This window comes from Eumetopias jubatus, unplaced genomic scaffold, assembly GCF_037043125.1.
Source record: "Eumetopias jubatus isolate StellerSeaLion01/CBP00866 unplaced genomic scaffold, mEumJub1_p1.0 scaffold_17, whole genome shotgun sequence".
In the NCBI taxonomy this organism is placed as follows: Eukaryota; Metazoa; Chordata; class Mammalia; order Carnivora; family Otariidae; genus Eumetopias; species Eumetopias jubatus.
The window spans coordinates 59,559,819-59,586,908 of record NW_028274823.1 but is presented as its reverse complement, the minus strand read 5'-3'; the positions used below and the strand labels follow the sequence as shown (position 1 = coordinate 59,586,908).

The 27,090-nt window shown below is 35.4% G+C and overlaps 1 protein-coding gene across 4 annotated transcripts in view; it reads right to left on the bottom strand.

Annotated features, from left to right (window-relative positions):
- HERC4 (HECT and RLD domain containing E3 ubiquitin protein ligase 4) overlaps positions 1-27,090 on the bottom strand; it is a 131,328-nt gene that overhangs the window by 13,819 nt on the left and 90,419 nt on the right. For 3 of the 4 annotated variants that reach the window (XM_028109495.2, XM_028109497.2, XM_028109498.2), the window contains 6 exons: positions 25,881-26,000; positions 16,208-16,306; positions 14,523-14,690; positions 14,204-14,347; positions 2,030-2,196; positions 1,340-1,406 (listed from right to left, as the gene is read on the bottom strand). In XM_028109495.2, coding sequence (XP_027965296.1) covers positions 1,340-1,406; positions 2,030-2,196; positions 14,204-14,347; positions 14,523-14,690; positions 16,208-16,306; positions 25,881-26,000 — 765 coding nt within the window. Of the gene's footprint in view, positions 1-1,339; positions 1,407-2,029; positions 2,197-14,203; positions 14,348-14,522; positions 14,691-16,207; positions 16,307-18,729; positions 18,754-25,880; positions 26,001-27,090 lie in introns of all 4 variants that reach the window. The other variant, XM_088019910.1, reaches the window with a different exon arrangement.

Below are 27,090 nucleotides of genomic sequence, written 5' to 3'. Positions count from 1 at the left end.
CAGTGGGAAGGAATGTTTAAATTATCATACTTCTTGAATATACTAACCATTCACAAACTTGGTGATTGATAAGTTAGAAATTATATTGTTTGGAACCCAATGTTTCAGTCCATTGAGATAATCAATAAAGATTCAAAAATAATTGATACTGCTATAAGTGAAACTGAATTGAAGAATTAAACCATTGCAAAACCAACCATTCAGTTGAAATGGGGAACTAAAAATTTCATAGTAAATAAAGTCCAAGGAGGACCTTTCTTGAAAAAAAAAATTGTTAAAATAAATTCATTTATTTCATCTTAAATCTACTAAATTTTCTTACAATTGTACTATGTGCCAATTCTTAAAATGATAAAAAAATGGATAAACTTTTTTGAGGGGGGCACATAGTATTTTTTGGCAAATTGTGGGATAGCAGAATATGGTTATCTGTCAGATTTGATCTCAAGATCACAAAGAGGACTCTTGGCGGGGGCAGGGAGGGGATGGACAAACACACAATGTATTTAAAATGAAAAGAAAAAGAAAGAAAACCAAAGGTTTTACCATTTTCCCGAGATTAATTTATAATATTCAAATCATTCCATTCTGAAGTGCCTTCTCATAATCCTTGCTGATTTTCTCTTCTTTGTCAACTGTCTACTTCTGCCAGATCCTTGTTTGTCAATGGCTTTGCATTTGGATGGGTAAGTTATTCAACATCCCTTTCACTGAATTAACAAAATTGTGTATCTTTGACAAGATTTGCAATTTCATTTTCCAAATAACATTCCAACATATTTGCATTTTCACTGTGGTATGTCATTTCCAAAGTAAGATAAATGGGCAAGGACAAATATTAGTGTGAAGCAGAAAGGGATGTCTGAGTAGGAATTAATCTTTTAAGTGGTAAGTTCATTACTGAATATTCTAATGTACAATAACCTTTGCTTCTCTAAACATTCTTGTAATTGCAGACTCAAAAATGAATACTTGAATAAAGAGGTCCTCTTGTATTTGTAAAGGATCTTTAGCATAATGATAGAGCACTAGGCTCTGAAGTCACAGGCCTGGGTATAAATACTATTATTGACATGTAATGATTGTTTTCAGTTTTCTTCATCTGTAAAATAAGGATAGTAATACTAATCTCATAGGACTGTTATGAGGATTAAATGAAATAATGTACGTACTGTGGCTAGCATATAGTTAATGCTCAATAAATGTTAGCTAAAGGGTTAAAAATTCCACCCATCAAAATAAAAAAAAAACAAAACCCAAAGCCATAAGGCACAGCTGTTAAATAAATGGGATGAGGAATAATCAGGCTATTCTGTCTTATTCTGTCTTTCCATCTTACCGTAAAATTAAGACAAAATGTTTCCTCAACATCATCTTCTGGATAATCCAGTAATTGTTGCATGCTTCTGCAAAACAATACACGTTTCTTTGAGGTAAAACATTATTGGGTATTTTGACTATTTTGGTTATGAATAAATATATATTTCTCATTCTTGATAAAATCTTTTTATTAATCTATACTTTTATATTTGTTTCAGAATGGTAGATATACAGTGGCTAGCGAATGAACAATTCTGAAGAAAAAAAAATCACTCTAAGGTTTTTATCTCTTCTTCTGAATACAAAGGCCATATATCTACCCATTTTCAACATGTTCTTACTTATATACAATTTCTATTCCATTTTATGTAATAAATAAAAAGAAACTTTACATATTCCAGCTAGGAATGAAGGTAATCGGAAGTCCAAATAAATCACTTAACTACTCTCAGGAAGCATTACCTTCCTAAGTTTATTATCTGATATTTGCAAAATATTGTTAAATTACTAAAAATTTAGCAAATGGTTTTGTACATGTAAGTCTTTCAGTAGAAATTTGGAATCTGGGTAACATGAGTTCTCCAATATCAAAAGGGCTTTTGTTTATTTTAGAAATTCAACAAGAACAAAATAGAATTATTCCTAAAAGGAAAGCTTTCTGTACATTTCCCATTCCCTATTAAAACCCTTGTCACTTTTTGTTACTAACCTTCCAACATCAGGTACTAGTTCCTTCAAATCATCCAAGGATGGCTTCTTTTTTAGCAGTTTTTTATACAAAGCCAAAGGAAAATGGAGGTCCACAATAGTAAAATTATAAATTGCTAATCCACAGATAACACCAATCAAATGGAATAAATCACTGTCTTCAAATGTCTAAAATAACAGAAAAAAAAGTAAAGACGTCTTCTACAAGTTTTAAAATAATAAATTTTTCTGATGACAAAAACACATACTTGTAGTAAAAAATTTTGAAGATATAGAAATAAGTAATGAAAAAGCTCATTCTCTCTTTTTTTTTAAGATTTTATTTATTTGACAGAGAGAGACACAGCGAGAGAGGGAACACAAGCAGGGGGAGTGGGAGAGGGAGAAGCAGGTTTCTCGCTGAGCAGGGAGCCCGATGTGGGACTCGATCCCAGGACCCTGGGATCATGACCTGAGCTGAAGACAGACACTTAACAACTGAGCCACCCAGGTGCCCCGAAAAAGCTCATTCTTAATCACATCTCCCTGGGATAGTATCACTATTAGTATTTCTGCACATTTCCATCCAATATATTTTCTAAGACAAAATAAAGACCTAGCTAAGGTCAGACTAGATGTATAACTTCACAACTGGCTTTTTTCCCAGGAAATATAAGCATTTCCACATCACTAAGCATTAAGTTAATACGTGAAATGACTATTAGAACATTTAATCTGATTTAAAATAATTATACACATTCAAAATTTGGAAAACAAAAAGCATAAAGAAAATGAATCAATGCCTGTAATCCAATCACTCAGAAACAAGGATTTAAAAAATATTTTTATATATTTGCAACCACTATTAAGTTCAAAAAAATAATTTAAAAACATAGTTAAGGTTTTCTCTTTTGTCTAATCACAAGTATTTCCTTATATCATTAAATATTCTTCTAGAACATTTTTATTTATGTAATTTTATTTTCTTATTTTTTAAAGTAGGCTCCACAGCCAGCATGGAGCCCAATGTGAGGCTTGAACTCACGACCCTGAGATCAAGACCTGAGTAAGATCAAGAGTTGGACACTCGAGTCACCCAGCAGCCTCAGAGAACATGATTTTTAATAGTTGCATATCACTCTTATAAAAGTACAAAGGTGTGCTAAATTAGCTATTTTACTATAGTTGGATATTTAGATTATTAAATCACTGAAAACAATGCTTATTTCCCCGTCTTTAAAGAAGCAATATATGGTCACAGAAAATTCAGTGAGCATGACAGTTAAAAGAAAAACATTTTTTATCAGATTTGGGGCTCCAGACCTAGTTCTTTCAGTATCTAGCCTCTCTATTTTCAAAGATAAAAACAGTATTTATCTCATAAGGTTGTTCTGAGGATGAAATGGGATTAATGTATGTAAAATACTTTTAGCCCAGTTCCTGCAGCACATGGTAAAGGCACAATAAATGTTGGTTATTCCAACTAGCTAGTAATATTCAAAATAAGTAAGATGGTATCATTTCTGCATATATATATATATATTTTTTTTTTTTTTAAGATTTTTTTAGAGAGAGCGAGCGTGCACAAGTGGGTGCATGTGTGACCAGGGTGGGGGGAGGGGCAGAGGGAGAGGGAGAGAATCACAAGCAGACTCAGCACTGAGCACGGACCCCCAAGTGGGGCTGGATCTCACAATCCTGAGATCATGACCTGAGCCATAACCAAGAGTCGGATGCTTAACTGACTAAGCCACCCAGGCGCCCCATCATTTCTACATATATTTTTGTCCATAGTTTGGAATCTTTGCTTAGGAGAAATTTTGCTTTGTAAGAAGAATTTTGAAGTCAAATGACAGTTAAGCATATCCCGAAACTGCTTTTGTTCACACCTATTCCAATTTACCCTGACATCTGCAGTCTAGGAAAATGTCTATCTTTCCATAGTTTCATCTGTAATATACACAAACACACATTTCTATCTGAGTTAAAAAATGAAAACTTGGGGCACGTGGGTGGCTCAGTCAGTTAAGCATCTGACTCTTGATTTCAGTTCAGGTCATAATCTCAGGGTCGTGATACTGAGCCCCCCACCGGGCTCCATGCTGGGTGGGGAGCCTGCTTAAGATTCTCTCTCTCCTCCCCTCCGTCCCTCTCCCCCCCCCAAATAAGACAAGAAAACTTGTTTTAGTATGTATTTTTGTCTATTAGTGATACTGAAAATTAGGGATTTGTGTGTATTTGTGAAATGCCTCTTTGTATTCTTGGCCCATTTACCTTTCAAGGGCCAGTGTTTTCTTTCTTTGGTGCAAAAAGATGATTTTATTAAAGCATGGGGACAGGACCCGTGGGCAGAGAGAGCTGCTGCTGCTAGTGTTTGCTTATATATTTATATCTGAATTCTTCATATACCAGGAATTAATATTATCCTATGTCATATTTGTTACATATATCCGAGTCTACTATATGCTTTTTAATAATCTTGCTTTTGTCATGCATAAATGTCACATTTTTTTCCAGTGGTCAAAATTTTTTTAAATTTTTTTAAATTTTTATTTATTTGACAGAGAGAGACACACGAGAGAGGGAACACAAGCAGGGGGAGCGGGAGAGGGCGAAGCAGGCTTCCCGCGGAGCAGGGAGCCCGATGCGGGGATCCATCCCAGGACCCTGGGATCATGACCTGAGCCGAAGGCAGACACTTAACGACTGAGCCACCCAGGCGCCCCAATCCGTTTGTTTGAATATATCTCCTGCTTGAGAATCCAGAGCCACTTTGGCTCATCCTTTCCAGAAAAGCAAGGGACTTTTTACCACTCATCCTATTTTCAATTCTACTTGAGTACCTCTGACTTTCGGAGTCTTAATGTCTTACCAGCTGAGCTAGCTTAGCTACTAGACTTTAAAGGTATTTTTTGGTACTTCTGGTTCCTCAGCCTGAAATACAAATTAGCCTGTTTCTCATTGGCTTTTCTCTTAACAAGCTACTGTTTCAGTTTCTTCTGCTTTACTGAATCAGGTACCAGCCATCTGTCTACTTTTCATATTTTAAAATATTAACATCTCTTTAGTGATATTAAAATGATCCCCTATAGCTTTTTTTTCTTGTGGGTTTATTATCATTTTTATTCCTTTATTCTCATTTAGAGGGATTTCAGGAGGAAGACAGATTAACACATTATTCAATCTGCCCTATTTAAGAAGGACTTTCTAAACTTAAATGCAGTATAGGACATCGCAGAGGAAAAATATTAATTTGACCACTGGAGGGGCGCCTGCGTGGCTCAGTCGTTAAGCGTCTGCCTTCGGCTCAGGTCATGATCCCGGGGTCCTGGGATCAAGCCCTGCATTGGGCTCCCTGCTCCGTGGGAAGCCTGCTTCTCCCTCTCCTACTCCCCCTGCTTGTGTTCCCTCTCTCGCTGCGTCTCTGTCAAATAAATAAATAAAATCTTAAAAACAAAGAAAACAAACAAAAAAAACACAAAGGGATCAAAGTGTTCAAGGGGATTAAGAGTACAAACCTCCAGTTATAAAATAAGTCACAGGGATATAAATTGCAGCATATGGAATATAGTCAATAATATTTTAATAATTCTGTACAGTGACAGATGGTAACTACACTTATCACGGTGTGCACTGAGTACTGTATATACATGCTAAATCACTAATGTTATATACCTGAAACTAATGTAATACTGAAGGTCAATTATACTTCAATTAAAAACTTAAAACGTAAAATAAACACAAAAAAACAAGACGATCAAATGAAGGTGTATATAGTTAACAATGAGAATCCTAGCTTCCCTTTCCAGTGTTCAGAACACTACTAAAACACTGGCAGTCAAAGAGTAAAAAAACCCAAAGAGTGAAAAACTATATACGTTGACATTTGAGGGTTCCCCCCTGAAATGCCCATACCTAATCACTCTATGAATAAGGACTTTAAATCATAAATGTGTATGCCCAGGGGCACATGGGTGGCTCAGTCAGTTAAGTGTCTGACTCTTGATCTCAGGGTTCTGAGTTCAAGCACTGTGTTGGGTTCCACACTGGACATGGAGCCTACTTGGGCAAAAAAAAGAAAAAAAACGTGTTGGCCCAAACTAAGTAGCTTTTTAGTGTCACATTCTTAAATGTGAATAAAAGTCAAGGATCAGAAGAAAAAGATAAAAGAAATAAAAGAAACCTGGAGGAATAATTGGTACTGTGGGGGGGGGGGGGACAAAAAATGTCAAACAACAAAAAAAGTACCCAGTATTCAACAAAAATTTATTAGGCATGCAAAAAAAAAGAAATATGGCCCATTCACAGGAGAAAAAGAAATCCTATAAATTGTTGAGAAATCCCAGACATTGGTTTTTCTAGATGAAGACTTAAATTAACTGTTTCATTTTACTTATTTATTTTTTAAAAGATTTTATTTATTTATTTGAGAGAGAAGGAGAGAGCACAAGCAGGGGGAGCTGCAGAGGGAGAGGGAGAAGCAGGCTCCCCAATGATCAGGGAACCCTGATGTGGGGCTCGATCCCAGGACCCTGAGATCATGACCTGAGCTGAAGGCAGACACTTAACTGACTGAACCACCCAGGCGCCCCTAAATCAACTGTTTTAAATACGCTCAAATAGCTAAAGGAAACCATGGGGGCAGGGGAGTGGGGGGAGAAAAAAGAATAATAATGTCTCATCAAATAGAGAATATCAATAAAGAGATAGAAATTATGGAAAAGAAGCAGAAGCTTGTTTCCGGAGCTGGAAAGTACAGTAGTAACTGAAATAAAAAACTCACTAGAGGGGTATAAGAGATTTGAGCAGGCAGAAAAAAGAATCCACAAACTTGAAAATAAGTCAGCTGAGATTATCCGCTTTGTGGGACAACAGCAAGAAAAAAGAATGAAGAAATATGAGAGCCTATGAGACCTGTGGCATACCATCAAGTGTACCATCATACAAGTAGCAGAGTGCCACAAGGAGAGGAAATGAGACAGAAAAAATGTCTGAAGAAATGGTTGAAAATTTTCTAAATTTGATAAAAGACATAAATCTAACACCCAAGCAGCTCAACAAACTCCAACTATGACAAGCCTGAGATCCACATTCACACACATTTTAATCTAAGCATTGAAAGTTAATTATAAAAAGTATTGAAAGCAGCAAAAGAGAAGCAACTCATCACATAGACCATAGACGGGCTCCTCAATGAGACTAACAGTTGATTTCTAATTCAAAACCATGCATGCCAAAAGGCAGTGGAATGACATATTTAAAGGGCTGAAAGAAAAAACTGCCAATCAAGAATTTTACATCTCAGATAAAGAAAAACAGAGAGTTTGTTGCTATCAGACCTTCCTTAAAGAAATGCTAAAGTCCAAAAAGAAGAAGACGATAGCAGGAGGGGAAGAATGAAGGGGGGGAAATCGGAGGGGGAGATGAACCATGAGAGACGATGGACTCTGAAAAACAAACTGAGGGTTCTAGAGGGGAGAGGGGTGGGAGGATGGGTTAGCCTGGTGATGGGTATTGGGGAGGGCACGTCCTGCATGGAGCAGTGGGTGTTACGCACAAACAATGAATCATGGAACACTACATCAAAAACTAATGATGTAATGTATGGTGATTAACAATAAAAAATTTTTAAAAATACCAAAAAAAAAAGAAATGCTAAAAGTTCATCAGCTGAAAGGAAAGGATGCTATACACAGTAACTCCAAGTCGTACAAAGAAATAAAGAACTCTGCTAAAGGTAGCTATACAGGTAAATATAAAAGTTAAAATTACTGTATTTTTGATTTGTAATTTTCTCTATATGGTTCAAAACTCAAATGTATAAAATAATTATAAATCTACATTAATGGTCACACAATGTATAAAGCTGTAAGGTGTGAGAATAATAAAGGAACAGAGCTGTTCTGGGAGCAGAGTTTCTGTATACTACTGGAGTTGATATAAATTCAAACTAGATTGTTGTAAATAGAAGGCGTTAATTGTAACCCTCAGAGCAAGAACTAAGGAAATAACAGATCTCTCTCTCTTTCACTCTATCTCTCTCAAATAAATAAAATCTTTTAAAAAACCCAGATTGAAATGTCAATGAATTAAATTCTGTAATCAAAAGGCAAAGACTAGCAGGAAGGATTTTTTAAAAAACAAACCATTATTCAATGACAGCCGACCCCTAACTTATCTTTGACATGATTTTCTGATTTTACAGTGGTGCAAAAGTGATAACTATACCAGTAGAAATCGTACTTCAAATTTTAAATGTTGCTCTTTCCCTGGGCTAGCAACATGCAGTAAGATACTCCTGTGATGCTGAGCACAACAGTCAGCCAGGCAATCATGAGGGTAAACAAACAACACACTTATAATCCCTGTGCTCACACAACCATTTTATTTTTCACTTTCAGTAAAAATTAAGTGTGATATTCAACACTTGGTTATAAAATAGGCTTAGTGTTAGATGATTTTGCCCAACAGTAGGCTAATATAAGTGTTTTGAGCATTTTTTTTTGAAGATTTTATTTATTTGAGAGAGAGCTACAGCATAAGTTAGGGGGAGGGGCAGAAGCAGAGGGAGAAGCAGACTCCCCACTGAGCAGGAAGCCCAATGCGGGGCTCAATCCCAGGACCCTGGGACCATGACCTGAGCTGAAGGCAGACACTTAACCGGGTGCCCCTGTTCTGAGCATGTTTAAGCTAGGCTAAGCTATAATGTCCAATAGGTTAGGTGTATTCAATGCATGTTGACCTATAAAATTTCCAACTTACAATGGGTTTACTGGAACATAACCCCACTGTAAGTCTAGGAAGATCTGCATATGCCTATAAACCTCACTCTAAATCCAAAGACTCTAGATTGAAAGTGAAAGTTTGAAAAAATGATATACTATGTAAATAATAGCCAAAAGAGCTGAGTGGCTATACTACTATGAGATGAAAAAGACTTTAAATCAAAAAGCATCAATTCATCAAGAAGATATGTAACATTTACAAACATCTACATACCTAACAATACAGCTTTAAAATATATGAAGTAAAAACTGACACAACTGAAGGGAGAGTTACAGTTCTAAAATAATAGTTGGAAGCTTCAATATCCCACTTTCAATAACAGATATAACAGTCAGACAGAAGATCAATTAAGGAAATAGAGAACTTGAAAAATACTATAAAACAACAAGACCTAACAGACAGTTACAGAACATTCCATTCCACAACAGAATACATGTTCTCAAGTGCACGTGGAACATTTTCCAGGAGAGACCATATGTAGGTCAAAAAATAAGTCTCAATAAATTTAAAAAGACTAAAATCATTAAAAATATATTTTTAGACCACAATGGAATAAAACTAGAAATCAACAACAGAAGAAATATGGAGACAGGGCGCCTGGCTAGCTCATTTGGTGGAGTGTGCAATTCTTGATCTTGAGGTTGTGGGTTTGAGCCTCACGTAGGGTGTAGAGCTTACTTAAAAATAAATTCTTAAAAAAAACAAAAGGAAATATGGAGAATTCAAAGATGTGAAAATTAACACACTCCTAAACAACCAATGGGTCAAAGAAGGTATCACAATATAAAAACTTATATGATACAGTGAAATCAGTATTCATAAATTTATAGTTATAAACATATATATTAAAAAAGAAAAAATATCTCAAATCAATAACCAAACTTTATATCCTAAGGAACTACAAAATGAAAAGCAAACTAAACCCAATGCTAGTAGAGGGAGATTATAAATGAAGATTAAAGTGGAGATAAATAAAATATAGAATAGAAAAACAATACATAGAAGCAACAAAACCAAAAGTTGATTCTTTTAAAAGATCAACAAAACTGACAAACCTTTAGCTAGAATGACCAAGAAAAAAAGAAAGACTCACATTACTAAAATCAGGATTGAAAGTGGGGACATTACTATCATTCTTACAGAAATAAAAAGGATTGTAACAGAATACCATGAACAACTGTATGACAACAAAATAGATAATCTAGATGAAATGGATAAATTCCTAGAAACATACAAACTACCAAAACTGACACCAGAAGAATTAGAAAATCTAAAGACAAACAAACAAACAAACCCCTAAGAAACAACCTATAAGAAGAAACTGAATCACTCATTAAAAAACTTCCAGGGGTGCCTAGGTGGCTCAGTCAGTTAAATGTCTGCCTTTGGCTTGGGTCATGATCTTGGGGTCCCTCTGCCCCTCCCCCAGCTCATGCTCCCTCTCAAATAAATAAAATCTTTAAAAAATCCCTCAAAATAAAAAACCTTCCAAAAGGGCACCTGGGTAGCTCAGCTGATTAAACGTCCAACTCTTGGTTTTGGCTCAGGTCACCATCTCAGGGTTGGGGGACTTGAGCCCCATGTGAGTCTCCACGCTCAGTGGGGAGTCAGCTTAGGACTCCCTCTCCTCTCCTTCTACCCCTCCCCCTGCGCACATGCTCCCTTTCACTGTCTTTCAAATAAATAAAATCTTACAAAATAAAACAAAAAAACCCTTCCAACAAAGAAAAGCCTAGGATCAGATTCTACCAAACATTTAAAGAGTAAGTAACACCAATTGTTCCTTTTTCAAGAAATGGAAGATGAGGGAACATTTTCTAACTCATCTGTGAGGTCAAACTAACATGACACCAAAGACAGACAAAGACATCACAAACACCAAAAAGAAAACTATAGGCCAGTATCCTTAACAAATAAGGATGGAAAAATCATCAACAGAATACAGGTCAACTAAATGGATTATACACCATGACCAAGTGGGCTTTATCTTAAGAATACAAGGTGGTGGGGTGCCTGGGTGGCTCAGTCGGTTAAGCGGCTGCCTTCAGCCCTGCTCGGCGGGAAGCCTGCTTTTCCCTCTCCCTCTGCCTGCTGCTCCCCCTGCCTGTGCTCTGTCAAATAGATAAGATCTTAAAAAAAAAATTAATTAAAAAAAAGAATACAAGGTGGCTTGACATAAGAAAATGCACCAATGTAATACAACACATTAATGGAATGAAGGAAAGAAAGCACACGATCATCTTGAAGCAGAAAAAGCATCTGAGAAAATCCCACTCTTCTTTCATGATAAATATACTCAACAAACTAGACATGGAAGAGAACTTCCTTAACATGATAAAAGGAATTTATGAAAAATCCACAGCTAACATCCAACTCAGATCAGGAATGAGAAAAGCATGTCCACTCTTACCACTTGTATTTGACAGTGTTTTGAAGTTCTAGCCAGGGCAATTAGGCAAGAAAAAGAAATAAAGGTATTTAAATTGGAAGGAAAGAAGTAAAATTAAATCTATTTCATTTGTGGATGCCATAATCTCATATAAAGAAAATCCTAAAGAATCCACAAAACCACCTATTAGAGCTGATAAATGAATTCAGCAAAATTGCATGATACAAGATCAACATACAAAAAGCAGCTGTATTTCTGTGCCCTAGCAATGAACAAACCAAAAATAAAATTTCTGAAAAAGTTCAATTTATGACAGCATCAAAAAGAACAAAACGTTTATTCAATACCTTCTCCATCAAATCCTTAATGGCCTTTTTTGAAGAAATGGACAAGCTAACCATAAAATTCATACAAAATTGCAAGAGACCCCTAATAATCAAAACAATCTTGGGTGCCTTCGGCTCAGGTCATTATCCTGGAGTTCCAGAATCAAGTCCCACATCAGGCTCCCTGCTGAGCAGGGAGTCTGCTTCTCCCTCTGCCTCTGCTCCTCCCCCTGCTCATTCTCTCTCTCTGTCTCTATCTCTCAAATAAATAAAAGTCCTGGGATTGAGCCCTGCATCAGGCTCCCTGCTCAGCAGGGGGTCTGCTTCTCCTGCTCCCTCCCCCGACTTGTGCGTGCGTTCTCTCTCAAATAAATAAATAAAATTGTTAAAAAAAGAATTAGAGGTATCAGTATGATTTGTATCTGGAAACCATAAGATGTGTACGTGTAGGTATACATAGTTATAGCTCCTAGTTCTTTCTGTCTGCCGAGAATCTGAAAGCAATGACTCCCTGGTAATAGTGAGTACACTTAGCATCCAGAACACAATTTCTAAATACCATTTCCATCTAAAGAAGTCAGGGCTTTTAAAGAGAAATGGCTAATGCCAGGGCTGGGATAAACACAAGAAGAGCCTCAAACATTTGTTGTATTAAATGTAAAGAATTAAGGAAAAATGGGGACATGTCAAAAGTACACAAAAGAGGAACCAGTTCAACAGGGCTCCCATTGGCCAAATCAAGATATAACTGGAAAGGTCTCACAGAGATCCATGATAAAGCTTGTTAAAACTACCCCTCCCAGGCGCCTGGGTGGCTCAGTTGGTTGGGCGACTGCCTTCGGCTCAGGTCATGGTCCTGGATACCCTGAATCGAGTCCCACGCTGGGCTCCCTGCTCGGCGGGGCGTCTGCTTCTCCCTCTGACCCTAACCCCTCTTGTGCTCTCTCACATAAATGAAATAAAATCTTTAAAAAAAAAGACTGCCCTTCCCCTGGTTTCAAAACATTACCTCTCTGTAGAGCTGAATAAAGGCCCACAGCACTCTTTGTGATCCTAGCAGGACAGGCCTCCATCCTATGTACCCTCTCAAATTCCATCTGCTACACCATTAACAAACTACCCTAAGAGACCAAGCCAAGGAGGAGACTGTAATTCAGTCAGATTGTCCACCTACTGGGGTGACTGGGTGGCTCAGTTGGTTAAGCGTCTGCCTTTGGCTCAGGTCATGATCCCAGGGTCCTAGAATTGAGCCCCACCACTGGGCTCCCTGCTCAGTGGGGAGTCTGCTTCTCCCTCTGCCCCTCCCCCCCACTTGTGCTCTCTCTCAAATAAATAAAATCTTAAAAAACAAAACAAAACAGAACAAACTCTCCAACCTGTAGAGCTCTCCCTAGACAAAGACGGGAGCAGCAATAAAGATAATAACTACAATGGACTAAAAACATCAAATATACTTAAATCCATGAATAAATAATAATATTTGAAAACAAAACTAAAAAACAAATTGTCACCACTGAAGTATGATGCCAATGAACAGATTCATTCTTTTGCAAAGCTGGCAACTGAAGAAAGAGAATCCTTCCCCATATGAATTATACTACTAAGGAACCAAATAGTAGATGTAGGGAAATTTCTCTATATAGAAGTATCCAAGCCAATAAAATGAAATATAAATTTAAAAGTAGCACCGTTTTTGCAACCTAATAAATTAATGAGCCTTGGCACTGATCATCAATGACTGCTAACATGACAAAGGACAGCAAGCCTCCTGAAACAATGAATAAATAACACACATCAAGGTTTTTAGAACAAATAATAAATATTCTATTCAAATTTCTTTCAACTTGTTCTGTAACTGAACCATCCCCATTTCATTTATAGTCTCTAAATCAAGGGTAGCAAACTTTTTCTGTAAGGGGACAAATGGTAAATATTTTAGGCTTTGTTGATCATAGGGTCTTTGTCTTAACCACTCAACTCTGCCTCTTCCAGTTGTAGCTAGAAAGTAGCCATGAACAGGTAAATGAGTGGACATGACTTTCTTTAAAACAACATGTGTGGAAAAGAATTTAGCTTATGGACTATAATTTGCTGAGTAGTTACCTCTGCCCTAAATGATAAGGTAGAGAAATCAATGATTGCTAATGATAAATTAATTCTTCCGAGAGGAAAAGTTAATCTGGTAATTATTGTCTAATCCTCAAATCTAAATCAGCAGAAGGAAAGGTCACCATCATTCTCAGGCTGACCGTTCCTTTAATTTATTTTGCTAATTTGAAATGTGTGAGAAATATTAAGGTGTCCTGATGATTCTGAGTCCAAAAGTTTATAATTTTTTTTTAAAGATTTTATTTATTCATTTGAGACACAGAGATACAGAGAGAGAAAGCATGAGCAGGGAGAGAGGCAGAGGGAGAAGCAGGCTCCTCGCTGAGCTAGGAGCCCGTGACCCTGGGATCATGACCTGAGACGAAGGCAGACACTTAACCATCTGAGCCACCCAGGCGCCCCAAAAGTTTATAATTTTTCAAACTGTAATAAAGCAAATCTCTGAATATGTTAGGAATCCAGTAATAACTTTACTGAGTCAACGTGACACATGTAGGTATATATACATAGGTATATTTCTAAAATTATTCTTAGATTATTCTAAATTATCTCTAAATTAGAAATAATTTAGACAGTTGGACCTCACCTTATCAGAAAACCAAATGAGCCTGGAATCTTCGTAATACCTAAACATGCCATATTTAGGATCCAACAATTCTCTCATGATGAGCAAGAAAAATTCTTTGCGTACTCCTCCTGCATCAACAGCGTCTTCTCCAACAAATATAACCTACAATAGTATAATGCAAACACTGAACGTAAAGAAATGGAAGTATATTCTGGAGAGCCGAGAGAGAGCCAAGAGCCCATAACATGTAATTTATTAACAATAAATGCTCAGCAGTTAAAAACTATTAATTGCTGAGCATATATTGTAATATATATAACAGAAAATGTCAAATTACCTTGAGTGGCTTTTTGTAGTCTATATTCTTTGTTTTCCTAAGGACTTCCATTGCATCTCCTACAATATTTTCTCTACGCACCACTAGAATTAAGCAGGGATTCACAGATTCAATTACTGGGAGAAAAAGAGAGGAGACATTCTGTCTGTGGGCCTGGTCAATAGCCATCTAGAAAACAAAAGATTAAAATTTTAATAGCGATGCTATAAAGAAACTAATGTGACTAGGTAAGCTAACTTCTACCTATTGATTATAATCCTATATTTATAATTCCTATAATACTACCTATACTACTGAATTCACAGAACACCTAATACCGTTATAAGCTTAATAAAACTGTATTCTCAGCATAAAGACTATCCTTTTGAATGTTTAGACTGAAGTATATCTAATGATACCATTAAACAAGCAAGGAACTATAATATGGTAAATCTGAACACTGCTATTTCTCAAAAAACAACATGGATGAAGAGTGAGAAGAAAAAGAAAACAACATTAAAACAACCTCTAATGAGAATAAGGAACAGCCTGGCTAAGTAGTATTATAGAAATTCATCTAGTACAGTGATCACCACATGTGCTCACAAACCAAGCATTTGGCCTTCACCATCTAAAACCTTTGTTTTTTTTGTATGGTTTTTCCTGTGTTCTTGTTCTAAAATGGAATATACTATATATTAAAAGCATGAGGCAATTATTGTTTTAACAATGACTATCCAAAAACTGGTTCACCAGCTATTAGTATAAACCCTATAAAAATACTTATTTCTTCTGTTGATGAAAATGGATATAAGCACCTCTAAAATTCCCCTAGTATTTATGCTTTAAATATCTGGAGGCATTTAAAATACTAAATGCATTTATTTTAAAGGAATGAAAATAACTATCAAAATTGGGGTGGGGATAATTTTTTTTAAAGCATTTTTAGAATATTAACTGCTCAAGGTTTCTTCCCATCTTTCTCTTAGTCCTTAGCTTCTACCATCTGATACTCTGCTAAAAACTCAAAACCTTTTTAATTTACAGGCTGAAAACATAAAGCAAATCTACTGTAGCTCTCAAAGCTCTTTTTTAACATAAGTCAGTTAAAAAAAACTCATTATAAATGAAAAAATGTTCAACATAAAACAGAGCAGATTGGGGGAGAAAAGAGAGAGAGGAGCAGGAGATGACTAATCTTAGGAAAATGCCTTATTACTAAAAACTTTCTTCAAGGAAACTTCATATCCTCCCCCTAACAAGTGATCAAATTCCTCTTACTTTACTTCATCTCATCTCTAGTTACTTCCATTTTTTACCAAGTATATAAATATGGAATATATAATGAAGCAAGATTTGAAACAAACCAATGTTTATCAAGGAAACTAGTAAAACTGTTTACAAAAATTGCATATTTCTGTAACAAAAAGGCTCATACCTTTTTTTAGATATAAAATTATTAAAGGCTATTCTATTTTCATTTAAATATACATAAGTAGCCCTCATAAGAATATACATGTAACCAATGCAACAGTCTTCTTTATAAGGTACCAAAGGTACTTTGCAAAAGCCAGACCACTGAGGTACAGAATGTTCCCAAGGATTACTGATTATAGGCAAAATTCAAATATTTACTTTTTAAAAAACCTCACAGAAACAATTCAAAAACCATTCTCAAATCAGTTTTGTATTAAACTATATTTTACCTGCATCTGTAACACTGCATCTGTCTGTAACAGAGTAGTTTTTGCTTGGGCATCAAATACAAATGGATATGTGCAGATTGTAACAGGGATATCTGCCAACTAGAAATAAAAAATTAACATATTAGTACAAATTGACTTGTGATATATTTTTTTGTAGGTGCTGTCATTTCTTTTAAAGCTGATCAGATTCTTGGTTTATTCACTTATCTGCTGTTCAGGAATTATAACTAAAACATACTGCTTACTTCCAAATATGGAATTTTTACTGATAATCAGGTGAGGCACTGGAATAACCTCAATTCCCAATAACCCCAATTGTAGGAGGGAATTGTATACTTCAAAGTCCATACAATTGTAAATTCCAAGATTCAGTGAATTAGGCTGCAAATATATTCTAAAACTGGGGGCTCCTGGGCACCTGGGTGGTTCAGTCAGTTAAGCATCCAACTGTTGATTTCAGCTCAGGTCACAATCTCAGGATTGTGAGATCTAGCCCCACATCGGGCTTCATGCTGGGCATGGAGCCTGCTTAAGACTCTCTTCTCTCTCCCCGCCTCTTTTCCTCTCTCCCCTCCCTCTCTCCCTCTTAAAAATAAAAATAAAATAAAATTGGGGGCTCCTATGTTAAATACATTACCCAGTTCTTATATTTTAGGGCTACTCTAGCAACTGAGGCCAATAATAAGCAATCTGATTATTCATTCATTTAACAGGTATTTATTGTATGTCATTAGAGTGCCAACAAATAAGTCCAACAATCTTTCATTCATTTTAACCTACAAAATTAGCACCACCAGTATTATTTTCTGTCAACTTCTGAAGTTGAGAAAACTGAAATATTATTACCATTATCACACATTAATCACTTTACATTTATCCTAGCAAGTAATACAGTGATTGATCGCTAAGTATTTTAACAATGCAGAAAAATACAAAGAGCTATGCATTTCCAGCCACAGATTCTTGCAGTTGGAGGAGGATTCCTACCAGGTACCCAACAAGGCAATGTTTTTGTGTCAGCCCTGAAACAGAGCCCCCTGCTGTAAAGTTTCTGTGAAGACAATACACCATGAAACAACCCACTTCTTAAGTGCTTAGGAAGTTCTCTTTATTTAAAGTCTGAATTCACATTTTTATACATTACTATGCATCACTTCATTTGTATTTCAGTCTTCATTGCAGGAAAGCATATACGGTTTAACATATTTCAAGTCCCCAGGCTCTCTCTAAATTGTCTTTCTTCTACAGTAAACATTCCCAGTTTTTCCAGCCATTCTGAATATGGTTTCCAGCCCTTCTCCAACCTAAATGCCTTCTTTTAAATAAGTCTCTCTTAACGAAAACAAACAAAATAATTCAATAGGGCCCAAACAGTATAGAATATGATGAGATTATCAACTCTTTATTGTCAACATATAAGACAGCAGGCTGAGTTATATTAACCTTAAATCATCATTCTTCACTGTTCTTCATATGACAATTTTTACCTTGATCCTGTATTTGTGTCACTACCTACTGATGGCAGAAAGTGATTTCACTACTCTGAAACTCAAAACTACCAAGATGATTTCTAAGGTCCTTTCTGGTTCCAAAAGTCTATGATTTCATAATTTTATGTACTATTTCTGTGTGAAGATGAGGACGCAAACAATACTAGGCCTATGATACAAAGTTAATTCTAAATGTTTCACTGGTTCAAGTGCTGGGAAAAAATAAAACAAAACAATAAAACCTAAAGTCTATAACAGAAGTATAAAAGAAGTACTATAATGATCCCAAGTGTTAAAAAAAAAAGGTGGTTTAGGTTTGTTGATAATGTAAACTAAAGTGCTAGAACTTTGTATGTTAAGATAGTGTATTATACAAAGTGAGGCAGATGACCATGAGTTTATTTAACTTTATGATCATTCTGAGTATCAATTATTAGTTTAAAAACTGAAAATCATTTTAGTTCTCTAATATAAAGTATTTTTTACCTTACTGGGTAAGCATTTGTCAGACTTTAAAAGTCTGCTTTTCTCATTACAAAGGACACATATTAATTTTATACTGGGAGACTTTAGGAGGGTAGAAACTATTTTAACACAAATATTGTTGAAGGGCATCATATAGGTGTAATGTTAACTAAAACAGAAGTTTTATTTTTCTTCAGAAAATTCCTCTGAAATGTTATATAAGACAATTCCTATATACTTATTAAAAAAATAAAAGTCACACAAAACAGGAACCTTTTGCTCTATCACTTTTTTTTTAAAGATTTTATTTATTTATTCATGAGAGACAGAGAGAGAGAGAGAGAGAGAGAGAGAGAGAGAGAGAGTCAGAGGCAGAGGGAGAAGCAGGCTCCCCACGGAGCAGGGAGCCTGATGCGGGACTCGATCCCAGGACCCTGGGATCATGACCTGAGCCGAAGGCAAACGCTTAACCGACTGAGCCACCCAGGCGTCCCTGCTCTCCTATCACTTAAGACAAAACAGAGTATATCTCACTCTGGACATGAGACTGCATTACACCAAACTTACCTCAGTTAATCCATGGTTGACATCCTAAGACAGCAGTGCAGAATGTAACAGTAATGAAAGAGCAATGTTAGTGTCCAAATTTAACTATTCCTATTCAAAGTAGCATTTCATATATTTTGCTACAGCAGAATATTGAATTAATGAAGTAGATCAAAATACACCTACAACAAAACTTACCCTTTGCACTTGCACCTTATGTATCTCTATCTATAAAAATAAGAACTTTGTTTCATGTGTCTGTGGTCATAAAATTATCAAGGCTTGAACATAATGAAATTTGGCTTTAGCAACTAAGCACCCCATTTGTAGAATTTAGGTAGAATAGGAAAACTAAACCTAAACTTGGTCTAGAAGATGTAATTTTATGTCTCACAGTTACTCCACCTGGAAAAATGGAGAAAATATTCCCCAGACTTCAGGACTTGATTAATTTTGACAAAATGTTTGAAAAGTCTTTAGTAGATTAAAACGCTATATGTAAAAAAAGTGAAGAAAATTAAGCCATTAGTTATTTTAACTGAGTCATTGTAATTTGTGTGCTTCCCCTATAATAAACTGTAAACATCAGTATAACGGTTGTCAGTGAGTTCTACGAGAACTTGAAACCAATTATTGAACCTAAAGGTGGGTGTGGGGAACCCCCCAAAATTGCAATTTGTGCCAGAAGTGAGGGCAGTCTTGTGTGAACTATTCCCTCTAACTTCGTAGTATGCTAAATGCTCGCATGCCTTGGGGGTACCTTTGGACACTTTAAGATATGAGCAAAAACTTAAGATTCTCTCACTATATTGTGCTAAATAAAACCAAAGCAGTATGAGCCTAAGCAAAATATGACTCCATACAAATCCTATTCAGAGAAACATAATTACTGATTATTTTCTTTCAAAAAATTCAGAGTACGAAGTTTTCACTAGATAAGTGCCCCCACTGTCAATGTTAACAAGAACATATTTAGAAGCTGTACTGCAGAGAAAGCCTTTTAGATTACACTGTTTAATTTGAAACCAACTTAAAAGGAACATCTGACATTCTTTTATAGTATATCTTGTGGGACATTTAAAAAGTACTATTATTGCTATGAAAGTCTAAACAAGCAAAGAAACACCTTTCAATATTTTCTGGCTACCTATAGCCTGCTTGATAACTACACTAGATACCAAGACAGTTTAGATCATGGGAGATTAATTTTTTTAAGCAAATAATAAAACAATATATAAGCACTATTTTTTTATTGCTACATGTAAATAGATAAAGGTGCTATGCATATCATTATGCACTGGGGAAGTCAGTGAGATTGTTAGAATTTATGGTGTGACTAAACCATACTAAAGCAGAACCTAAGTTTGACTGTAAGCTGAAAAGGATATAGGAAATAATGGGACATATGGAAAATTTGATAGATATCAAGTAGAATGATTGTCTAGGAGAGCAGCATCAAAGGGTAAACCAGATTAAGATCATTATTAGAAATTTCAGTTTAAGGGTTAAGGATCATAGACAAAAGCTCATTTTTTTTTTAAAGATTTTATTTATTTAGCTGAGCAGGGAGCCCAATGTGGGGCTCAATCCCAGGATGCCAAGATCATGACCTGAGCTGAAGGCAGATGCTTAACAACTGAGCCACCCAGGTGCCCTGAAGCTCAAACATTTTTAAAAAGGTAAATGCAAAAAGAAAAAAAGGTAAATGCTTAAAAGAGCAATGGCTGAACTCTTCTAAGAAATATTAGAGTTGCAAGGTAGTTGTTATATTAGTTGCAAAGTAGTCAAAGTCAAAGTAGTATTTCCAAGAGAATTTTAAAAGGAAAACAAAGTCAAGTGGGGGTTGGAGATGGGCTATCATAAAACATGTGAGGTAAATTAAAGGTCTATTACTAAAAATTCAACATATCATTCAATGTGTGACCTACTATTGGCTCCAAATCCACATACTCAAGCACTAGTTGTTGGCTGTTTTTAGATGGGAGTCCTAAAAATGGGTCAAGGTATGCCTAATTTTAGTTACTCAATGTCCTAGAAGCTGGAGTGAGAAAGGCTTGAAGCAATGTTCAAAAGTCAGGTTCTCATGGTCTAAAACAGACTTCACTAAGGATGCTTTTAATACCAATGATTAATGATGGTTCCAGTTGGTTATAGACAAAAAGATGGAGCTCCTCAGCACATTTTAGTTTCAACTAGTTACTTACAGCAAAACATTATATCACTGCTGGTGTCATCTTGATATAATGACATAACACAGGATTATTCTAAGAAGACATAAAGAGGGGATACTGAAGTTGATGAAGTAATTCCAGTAAAAATGAAAGGTCTTGGTAACTAGATAGAAACAAGATAACTTCTAAAACATGAAGGAAATGGAAATATGTAAACATAATTTGGTAATCCAAGGCATAAGGAGTTAGTCGAAGAATTTAGTCAGCAAAATATTAATGCCATTAAAAAGGATTAAGAGAGCTTAAAAAGCAAGGATGAACTTTTCTAGGAAATATTACAGTTGCAAAGGAGCACAAATGTACTTTTCTTCTTTTTATTTAATGAGAACAAAACTCAAACCCAGAAAGTACTGATGTATCTTTCCTAAGCTGGTCTCCCCAACTGCTGCATCAGTCTATCTTTCTAGTTTGCTGGTGAACATGTCACATAGCTAGCTCAGCGCTGTCCAAAGTTAAAGTACAACTTTATTTCCATCGAACAAAGACAGTGATGATTTATACATACAGCACTAGTATCAAATATATGACTTATGACTTAAAAAATATATATATGTAAGGTAGCATCAAAGACTGTAAAAATTTCACCAAGTATTTTCACTAGTATCTACTTGTATCTGCATGCCTTACATAGCTATACAGTTCTTGAAATAAGTGAGTATGTATTTTTAAAAATGCCTAACATTAATCGTATAGTAATTCAAACAAGCAGACCCAGCACATACCTTTCTATACTTCAGTCTAAATCAGTCAATTTTTACTAAATAAATACTGATGATATGTATGTACAGTAATTAGAAGTATAAGAAAGGGAAGAAAAAAGAGCAGAGTTTAGTAGCAACCACTGAAGTATTTTCAACTTAAAAGCAAAGTTAAAAGAGGGTAAGGAAATATACAACTGAGACAGTACTACAAAGTGGAGAAAAATCAAATAGCAGAAGAGAAAGAGAACCCATGTGCCATTTTATTTTGCCAAGAGATTAACTGTAGAAGGAGAAAAATAGAAAAAAGCAAAAGGAATTCAACTGAAAAAAAAAAGTTTCATACACCAAGATCAGAGTATTGAAAAACAAAAAACAGAGAAGCTTACATAGGATTCAAACAAAAACTTTATAAAAACATGTAAAAAGAAAGAGGGAAAAAAGGATGGGAAAATGAAAGGGGATGAGGTAAAGTTAGAAGTCTCAGCAGTACAAAAGGATATTATAAGAAAAGCAAAGAACTTCACAGAATTAGTTTTAAATGTTTAGGGATAAGGGAAGTGTATACCTGCTGGATTCTTAAAATCCTTAACTGGGAAAGAAAAGAAATGGGAGGAAAAAAATATCTCAAAAGATTATGGCATGAAGACGAATATAATACAGGTAAAATAATTTCCTTGCAGTATTTAGAACAATGTAAAGTTTTCATATATATACATACATTTTATATATGTATGTATACGTGTGTATATATATAATACTTATAGACATATACTCCTTATAACTCACAGTAATTATGTTTTATCAAAGAATATTTTAAGCTTCCACACTGAAGCAATGGAATTACTTCAAGACTGTAACTCTTACTCAATAGTGGTATACATATGCATACATATACATACACACATACATACACATCCAAATCATTACAAAATAGCATGTAATTATCTTTAGGGTAGATTCTTTAAAATTTTACTTAGAGTGTTAATGTGATAGTTAAGCTTAGCATTATGACTAGTAATGTAAGTATGAATTTTATTAAAAAGCCCCAGGAAAAATGTCTTTAGAGTTATGTGTAAATGTGAAATGTGAAAGTGCTTTGAACTCTGAAAGAAGCTTTGTGAAATCCAATGTTGTAATATAAATTAATAAACTATAAGAGTTGCACAAAGACCTTCTTCAAAGTAAATGACAGCTTTCTATTCCCAAAGGTATAGAAGAACAAATCACAGTTCTACATTTTGATTTCTAAGATGTGATATTAAACCCACTATGCAAATTAAATAAAGAAAAGCTTTCACTCATTCTTTCTACAAATGAAGACAAAGGAAAAGCTTGTGGTTGAAAGAGCAGAGTAATAGAGGGCAATTATCAAGTATAGCAAACACATAATCTGGAGAGAACGAGAAAGAGGAAAAGCCTAGAAAAGCCTACTGTCTCCCCCTCAGCAGAAAACAATAGCACTGAAATAACTCCTAAGGAAATTCAATTTGATATCACTACAGCTATATACCAAGAGGAGCTTGGATACATGCCTGCCAAACTTAAAAAGTAAACAAACCACAGCTTTTCCACACAGCACCAAGATTACTACAAACTAAAAAATCCTATTAGACTGGCTAATTTAGATTTGTCCTACTTGCTCAGAATACAAGTATTTTATGACCTACATACTAGATATAAATTCAGAAGGCAAAGGTATCTAATTCATAGTGACACAGGAGGATATGACTCTCCAAGATAATGTTTCTCAAACTAGGCTTGCAGACCCCTGAAGGATATAATTTTAGGGGTCTATGAGTGCTCTGGGAGAATTTGTAATTTTAGTGTTTTTATACCAGAATTTTTAAAAAATTGATTAAAAAAATCTAAAATTAGGAAAATCCATTTATAATCCCAGTATTTCCATGAAACCCCAAGAGTTCCAATGGTTGTGAATGTAATCACACTGGCACCAAACAGGAAGGATCTCTATGTCTAGGACTTCATACATAAATGATGTGCTTGATGAGTGAAGGCCAAATGAGCATGACATCTCATTCTAAAAGCAAATGTTTCATTGTAGTTCAAATAGAGAAAGACAGCAAGATAACAGAGTTATCACACACCTCAGAATAGAGGCTATTGCCAACCAAAGCCTGTGTATAGGCAGCCAGCAATAACCATCATTTTACCAAGACTTAACTATGTGCCAAGAACTGCCCTAAGCACTTTATATTGATCATACCAATTAATCTTCTCATAACTATAAAAGGTAGGTACTGTTACCCCTAATTTACAGAAAAAGAAGTCATTTCTTCAAGGACACAGAGTGAATAAATGCTAAGCTGGGATTTGAACCCAGGTGCTCTTATGTTACACTACTTTCTCATCCTATTTAGGCTGTTAGGTGAGATTCATCAAAACAATTATCCTCCACTCTAATATTAACTTGGTATTTTAAATTTGTAGTGTTATTTATACTTTATAAATTTGTTATGGTTTTAGAGTTCTTTTAAAGTCTAGGCACCAGGAGTTCAGAACTAGTTTAGTGTTTGAACATATTTAAATAAGACAATCATAAATAATGTAAGTGAATGCTGGACTTCTTAGGAACTGTTTTACTTTAAAAGGGGTCCATATATCACTCCAGTTTCAAAAACACTGCTCAAAGACCTAGGGTACCCTATACTGCTGTGTCTGGGCTTATATGCAAAGTCAGGATTCTGACCATCTTGATGGCTTATCATAACACATCAGATAAAATCCAAGTTCTTGATCCTAATTTACTAAACCCTCCATGATTTGGTGCCTGTCCATTTCTGATCCTTTCCCAGAACTCTTCCTACTCCTGTATTTTAGCCATACTGTCCTCCTCTATCCTTCAAACATGTCAAGCTTGTTCTCACCTAAGGTCTTTTACTGGATATTCATTTTTCTTGAAATCCTCTTTGATCTTACGTGGTTGCTTCTTGTCACTTAGATTATAGCCCGTACTTCAGCAGACAGGACTTTTCTGATTACCCAATTGCAAGAAATCAATCACAGTCTTTCTTATATTCCTTCAATTCTCTACATAGAGTGTACATTATTAGCTAGTATTTTTTGCTTTACTGGATTACTGTCCATCTTGCCCACCAGATTGCAAACTGCATAAGAATACAGCCCTTATCCGTCTGGTTCCTCACAGTATTTCCAATACCTCAACTGATGCCTGTCACTGGAGGTTTTCAATATTCTCAGTATTTGTTGAATGAGCAAATGAGTAGACCTAAATCTACAGAAAGGCTACAAATTTGACCTAGACTCCTAATGATTCCAGGAGAAAAAAAATCAACAAGTCTCTCCCAATCAAGATGCATATACCTAGGGGAGCAAAAGATGTTCTAGAAGTGACCTGATTTCTACAGATGAGAGTATTCTAAAATTAGCATGCACTAATCACACTGCCATTCAAAACTACTGTGCTTGGTGCCTACTACACATATTCCAAAGACTATTAGAAGTACTGGTGAATAAAATTATAGAGTGCCTATCCACAAGGAGCTTGCAGCTGGTGCCTAGCAAGCAGTGAAAGACTACTCGCCCTTCTACAACTGCTACATACACATTGCTTAAATTACCTACTTCATGGGGGAAAAAGTTGGCCCCAAGTATACTACGATGGTTAGCAAATCTATTTTAGATTTAATTGCTTACCCATTTCTATATTAAAATTCTGTGTCTACATGAAGCTTTATACGACTGCTATTATTTTAATGGGACATTAAGTGTCTAGTTACTAAAGACTTAGCTACACGGGAAGAATTATGTACACATGGGGATTTATGTCAAAACTCTGAAATAAAATTAAAAACATTAAAGGGGAAAAACTGGAATCAATGGTCCTACAACTCTCTTCTGGTAATTCTGAGGCACTAATCTCACAATAGTAATATATTCCTAGAGTTCCAGTATCAGGGACTCCAGTATTCTCAACATGAGAGAATTAAGAGGCAACCTCAAGGAAAGTAAGTGAGAGTTAAAAATCCATGTCACATTTGCATTTTTCTTTAGTTGGCTGGGCTTTGGTGTAAGAGTGGAATGTCTACTTATAAATACTACGAATAAGTAGCTACTCCTTCCCAATGTGTTTTTATTTCAAAAATAAGATTTGAATAAAAGCTCTGAAAAAACTGGTGTTTCAAAAACAAGCAATTGTTTCTTTTCTGTGAGAATAAATGATACATAAAAATGAAATCATAAGATGCAATAGGAAACATACCATTCCATAGGCCTGCTGTTGGACCCAGTTGATATAATCATTCCTTATGTCTATCAATTCTTGTACTTCATGTATATAAAATTTATCATACTGTATAATCTGTCCCGATTTCTCATTTACCTACAAAAAAAAAGTATAATCAACATTAAGTTTAACCAGTACCCAATACAGAGATTAAAAAATGTTTTAAATAGAAAAAGTCTTGAGATTTCTTAGCTAATTTTCTTTCTATAAAAAAAAATTACTGAGTACCTACTATATGCAAAATGCTAGTTAAGTGCTGTGTGAAACATAAAAATATCTAAGATGGAATATCTGCATTTAGTACCTCAAAATCTACTAAAAAAAGAAAGATATTTCTGTAACCACCACATAATATGAGATATGTACCATTAAAGTATATATGGTATATAAAAACTAGAATCTATAAGAACTCTGTACTGGCAGAGTACTCTGTAGTGGCATCTGAATAAAACATTTGGATAGGACACAAAAAATGAAGAGAGTTGCAAATTACCACCCTAGAAATTACTTACTAATTACAAAGGGAAAAACAAATCTTTGCAGTGAAGAGCACTACCTTAACCGAGTGATCAAACCAATCACCACCGATACTGAGACAATAAAATATAATGTTCCTGCTGATATAAGCAAAAGGAAGTACAAGCATCATCTATGAAGCAGAAAAATGTTTAACTTGAATCTAATCAAGTCTCTTGATCTAAATTCCAGTTCATAGGTAGTACAAGGGATAGAGGAACAAATGAAACATCACCATAGGGAAACAATAAAATATTCTGATCGTAGAATTTTCATAAGAAGACTGGACAGGAATCTCCAAACAGTTAAGGGAATGGGATAAAAAAGCGGGGGTTGTTGTAAGTTAAAAGAGACAAAGAGGTGTTCCGGTGCTGGATATAGCAGAGCTCTTTATGTCAGATTAACCTCCTGACAATAACAATTATAAACTCTGGACAATATATAAAAGCCCAACAATTTGAAAATACTGGAGATCAACCAAAAGTAAGCAGAAACAGGAAAGGACACAATCTTTGAAAGGAGCATGTGTGATACACATTTTGCCCAAGGGAGTGCTTCCAAATCAGCATCAGGAGTAGGGGGTAAGAGCTCAAGCACAAAGCAGCAGTTTTACTAGACAGAAGAGGCAAATGTCACAAAGTGAGGCAGCTAATGTGGCAGACAATGAGGA